General features: G+C 42.5%; 1 protein-coding gene across 1 annotated transcript; it reads left to right on the forward strand.

The window, feature by feature from the left end:
- Positions 1-2,365: 2,365 nt before the first annotated feature.
- On the forward strand, positions 2,366-3,664 carry BECN2 (beclin 2). The gene has a single exon (XM_027611265.2). The coding sequence runs from the start codon at positions 2,366-2,368 to the stop codon at positions 3,662-3,664; it is 1,299 nt and encodes a 432-aa protein (XP_027467066.2).
- The last annotated feature ends 1,911 nt before the right edge of the window (positions 3,665-5,575 follow it).

Genomic DNA, 5,575 nt, shown 5'->3' on the forward strand with positions numbered 1-5,575 from the left:
GGGATGTGCTATTTAAGAATTCATTGCTGACCTTAGCAAGAACCATTTTATCCCATTAATTATTGAGACAGATGCCAGATTGCAAAGGTTGAAAGAGGTTTGATGAGGATTTGGAAACAGTGAGAAGTAGTGAACTTCTCTTTTGAGAAGGTGCACAAGGAGGAGAAAGCCAGGCACTGGCCACATAGGTGACTGCTAGTGAGAAGAAACTAATGTCATTTGAGGTTCTAAACATCATCTTGTTTAATCATCAAAGCAATCCTCTCATGGTGGCTTCTATTTCATTCATTTTCAAATGAAGAATCTGAGCATCAAAAAGGTTAAGTAACCTATTAAGTAAGCAAGATTAGAACCCAAGACCCTCTGACTCCAGAATACTGTGACATGGGCGCCTGGGTGGCTCAGTTGGTTAAGCGACTGCCTTCAGCTCAGGTCATGATCCTGGAGTCCCGGAATCGAGTCCCGCATCAGGCTCCCTTCTCAGCAGGGAGTCTGCTTCTCCCTCTGACCCTCTTCCCTCTCGTGCTCTCTATCTCTCATTCTCTCCCAAATAAATAAATAAATAAATAAATAAATAAATAAATAAAATCAGAATACTGTGACATATGCCTGGAGGAGCCAAACAAAGGTCATTTGTTTCAAGATGGGGAGATGAAAGATGATTATAGACTACAGGGAGCAAGTCCTCTGTTGTATCCATTTCATGCACACTCTCTGACTATCTCCTATATTTACTCATCTGGTCTCCTGCTATCCTGATTCCAACACTCCTTCAACCTCCCAGAACAGAAATACATCAACTCTTCCTTTTCCCTGTGTCTCCCTCCATCCCCATTCTTCCTTCCCAGGATATATTGCCATCAACCTTCCTAACCACTTCCCTGCTGGCACCTTCTCTCCTGCCTCCCTGGTTTAGTCTTGCTTGCTTGACAAACCATGCGGGTGGGTGGCTGGACAAAAATGTACACCTACTCATGACAGCAAGCCCCATGTGGACTATTACAAGTGAAGAGCAATCATGCCATTTCTCTCCTCTATTCAATCTCCTACTCACCTAGGTGACTCTCCCATCTCTTCCCCATGCTCACTTTTGGCTGGAGACCTTTCTTCCTATTCCAACAAGATTAAATTTAGCAACACAGACAACATTTGTGACCTTGATATGAGGACTTTCTATAGTGTAATGAGATTAAAGTTGAATCACAGTGGGTTTAAGAGAGAACAGAAGAAGAGGAACTGGAGGCAGTAGGTAGACACAAATCTTTCCTGGAGGTTTGTGACAAAGCCCAAGGAAAGGAGCAAAGGTTGGAAAGGGAAGCAGGGACAAGGTAATTCCTCTAAGTGCTGAGAATACAGTAGTGCAGAAAATCCCTGCCACCAGTGCCCTCCAACCCATAGAATCCTCACTCTTGGGCCCCTCCCAGTTTTCCCAAAGGAGACCGTGGAATAAGAAGGTAAGAATTGGAAGAAGATCTCCAGAAATAAGGGATTTCCTTCCCAACTAAAAGCAACACTCCAGTTTCACTCATTCCTTCATGAAAGGAAGGCTCCACAGAGGGATCCTGGATTATCCTGGAGACATCATTCCATTGTCAGATAAATCAGAGTCTGAACAATCTCTACTCCCCTTCACCTCTGTGTCCCTTAGCCTGTTTGGGTCATCATCTGTCTGGGCTGGTTCAAACGCAAAGCCAGGTATGGCTTGGATTTGTTTGGCTTTGGTGGATGGGTAATTAAAATGAGGTTTAGCCTTTAGCAATGAATATACTTTGCCATTCTATTCCCAAGGATGAATCAGGACTCAGAATTGACCATGACATTGAAAGCAGTTCCAAACTTATTCTGCTATTTCTCAATCCTTTGAGAAGAAGTATCAGGGTGAGGAAAGGCATACTTTGTATTTCCAACCATCACTCCAGGGATCATGGAGAAGCTCATGGGTGAGGGTGGCAGGAAATTAGGAGAGAAGTAGCTGGGAAAATGAGCAGAGGCCTTGGTTTCAGGTTAAGATGATGGGACTTTATTTTATGGTAAGAGAAGAGCATAAAACCATTTTAAGGAGGGAAGTGCCATGATCAGAGCTTAGTTTATAAAGATTACTCTTAAGATATGCCTTGGGAGTGTTAAAGGACAAAGTGAAATGATCAAATTTTCCTTTTAGAAAGAATCACTTGTCTAAAAGAAGCTGAAGAAGTCCTAGAGGTATCTAAAGAGGGTACCAATGTAAGGTTTTAAGTAGAAGAGTGACAAGATGAAATATGCATTTTAAAAGAATCACTACTCTAAAGAAGCTTAAAAAGGTATAAATGGATAAGTGGGGAGCCAGAAGAAACTTGGAATCAGAGTAAGATCCGAGGCCTCCACCATGTCCTCCATCTGCTTCATCTGCCATGGCTGCAGGCAGCCCATGAAGCTGGATCAGTCCATGGGGACCTTGGGTCTCGAGACCACCCAAGAATCTACAGCTTCCACATTCACCTCAGCTCAGCAGGAGCCAGGAGAAACCCTGGAGTGTGGCCCTACCACCGAGGTAGAGACAGACAGTGAAAAGCTGCAGGATGGTGCCTCCTGTTCTACCCTCCCTGGTGATGGCAAGATGTCAAGGGATAGTTCTAACAAGTTCATCTTGCTTGGAAAGTTTGACTCTGGAAGAACGCTCAATAATATCCAGAAGACTGCTAGGGACATTTTTGACATCCTCACTGGTGAAAAAGATATGGACAACCCCCTCTGTGAGGACTGTACTCACAAACTTTTAGAGCAGGTGGACACCCGACTCATTATTGTAGAATCTGAGAACCAGAACTACAAATATTGGATGGGGAGGATACGTGAGGAGGAGATAAAGACACTGCAGGAGGAGCTGGAGGGCCTGGAGCTGGAGGAGGTGAGGCTGATCCAGGAGCTGAAGGAGGTGGAGAAGAACCAAGAAAGAATAGCAGAAGATCTTGAGGCAGCCTGGGCAGAGACTAAAATGCTGGACCAGCAGGATGACCAGTACTGGAGGGACTATAGTAACTTGCAATGGCAACAACTGGAAATGCAGGACGAGCTGAAGAGCATAAAGAACCAGCTGAGACATGTACAAATCCAGTGGGGCTGGCTGAAGAAGACCAATGCCTTCAGTGCCACCTTTGAGATCAGGCATGATGGCCCTGTGGGCATCATCAATAGCTTCAGATTGGGCTGCCTCCCCACCATTTCTGTGAGCTGGAAGGAGATTAACATGGCCTGGGGCCAGACAGCCTTACTGCTCCTTGCCCTGTCCAATAAGATTGGGCTGGAGTTTCAGAGGTATCAACTTGTCCCCTGTGGAAACCGGTCCTATCCGAAGTCTTTAACAGATGACCTTGTTGAGCTGCCATTGTTCTATATTGCAGGGCAGAGAACTCACTTGCATGTCAAATTTGACCAGGCAATGATGGCTTTTTTGGACTGCATGCAGCAGTTCAAGGAGGAGGCTGAGAAAGGCAAGTGGGGTCTTTGCCTGCCCTGCAGGATTCATTTGGAGAGTGGCCTAATGGAAGACTCTGGAAGCAGCGGTGAGTTCTTTTCCATCAGAACCCATTTGAACATGGAGGAGCAGTGGACAAAGGCACTCAGGCTCATGCTTATAAATTTTAAGTGTAGTCTCACTTGGGTCTCTTTAAGATATCAAGAATAACTTTTTCTTTTATGAGGGAGATGGAGATTTTTTTTGCTTTAAAATATTTTATTTGTGAAAAGTAACAAATTGTAAAATTGAAAGATATAACATGCTTATATTTTTAAAAATGAATGGCAACCCAAGCATTAATTGTTCAGAGCAAACCAAAAGTCATTACTATCTTCCCCTGCACGTCTTTGTCCTCTCTTCCTTGTACTTTCCTCTTCCCTCCTTCCCCACCTTAACAAATATCCAAAATGGCAGCAAAGATTGAATTACAAGATGACCAGATTACTAGTACAAAAAAAGGATCAAGAGATGCAGAGGGAAAGTACTAGGGTGGGGCTGATGGAAGGCGGGTGGTGAGGAGAAAGCTGGAGTCTTCATAAAAGTATTTGGGCTACTAATGTATGTAGTGGGACTTTTGCGGGGAGGGTGAATATTCAAAGATACATTAAGTTTTTGCTGCAGTATATAGTGTAAACCCCTCCTTCATCCCTGAAAAGCTTTCAGTAAGTTTCAATATTTTCTTCAGTGATTTAAAATGAGAAGTGATACTGGGTTGTGCCATTATGTTGAGACTGACCCGGTGGGGGTGTGACCAAAGAGGACTGGTAACGTCTTGGCTCATAGGTCAATCCAATTATCAGCTGAGAGTCATCAGGTGAACCCTTAGAGACCCGAAGATTTAAAAGTCAGCAGGGGTGGGGCCACCTGGGTGGCTCAGTCAGTGAAACATCTGCCTTTGGCTCAGGTCATGATTTCAGGGTCCTGGGCTTGAGCCCCAAGTTGGGCTCCCTACTTAGGGGACAGTCTACTTCTCCCTCTCCCTCTGCCCCTCCCCCACACTCATGTTCTTGCTAGCTTGCTTTGTCAAATAAAATCTTTAAAAAAATAAAAAGGAGTTGGCCAGAGAACTTTTTAGAAATGCAAATTGTATCGTATTTTTCACCTGCTGCTTCATTGCTCTCAGGATAAAATTCAGCCCTGGGTCCCTCCGTGTCTCTCCAGACTCACCTCACACTTCTTCCAGCACCTTCTTATTCCAACACGTGCTAAGTCCAAACTTCCTCTGCCTTTTGCCCAAGCTCTTCCTTATGTGTCAGGGTCTTTTAACAAAACTAAAACTTCCCGAGAGCTACTTTAGCTTTGTAGTCTAGTTAGTGCCTAGAATAGTACCTGCCTCATACATACTAAGCATCTATAAATAGAAGTCATTGTGGAAAATGAGAAAAGGGAGGTGATTAATTTGTCACAGACTAAGATACCAGGAGATTAATTAAATAAAGGTCTAAGCCTATGATGGAATACCATGTAGGTATTAAGATGTTATAGAGAAATATTTAATTATGTGACATTTAATGGCAATGCTTATAATACAGTAAGTAAAAAGATTAAGTTATAAAACATAATATGAAAACTCAGAAAAGTAGAGAAAAATCCAAAAAAATGTATCCCTTGAATACAATGGTACTTGCATTAAGTTTTGTGTTTAAAAAAAGTCTCTCTCCCCTTGTGATTAGGAAAGAGACAGGATACTGGTTATCAGCATTTTTTTCTTTTTTTTTTAAATTATGTTATGTTAGTCACCGTACAATACATCATTAGTGAGCATTTTTATTTAACATGTGTTGGTGATCCTAGCTGGTGTAATAAATAAAAAATTAAAGGTCTAGAGATTAAAAGGGAAAAGTTATTTTCATATGAAATAACTATCAAAATTAATCAACAGATAAATGGTTAGAATTGTCACTTAAGAAATTCAGTAACCACAAAGTAAATACAAAAATAAAATATTTTTATATAAAGGCAACAATTAGAAAAAGAACTTTGAAGGGCAGCTGTGTGGCTCAGTCAGTTGAGCCTTCCAACTTTTCTATTTCAGCTCAGGTCATGATCTCTGGGTGCTGAGATGGAGCCTCGCCCAGG

The sequence above is a fragment of the Zalophus californianus genome, chromosome 10 (assembly GCF_009762305.2).
Source record: "Zalophus californianus isolate mZalCal1 chromosome 10, mZalCal1.pri.v2, whole genome shotgun sequence".
Lineage (NCBI taxonomy): Eukaryota > Metazoa > Chordata > Mammalia > Carnivora > Otariidae > Zalophus > Zalophus californianus.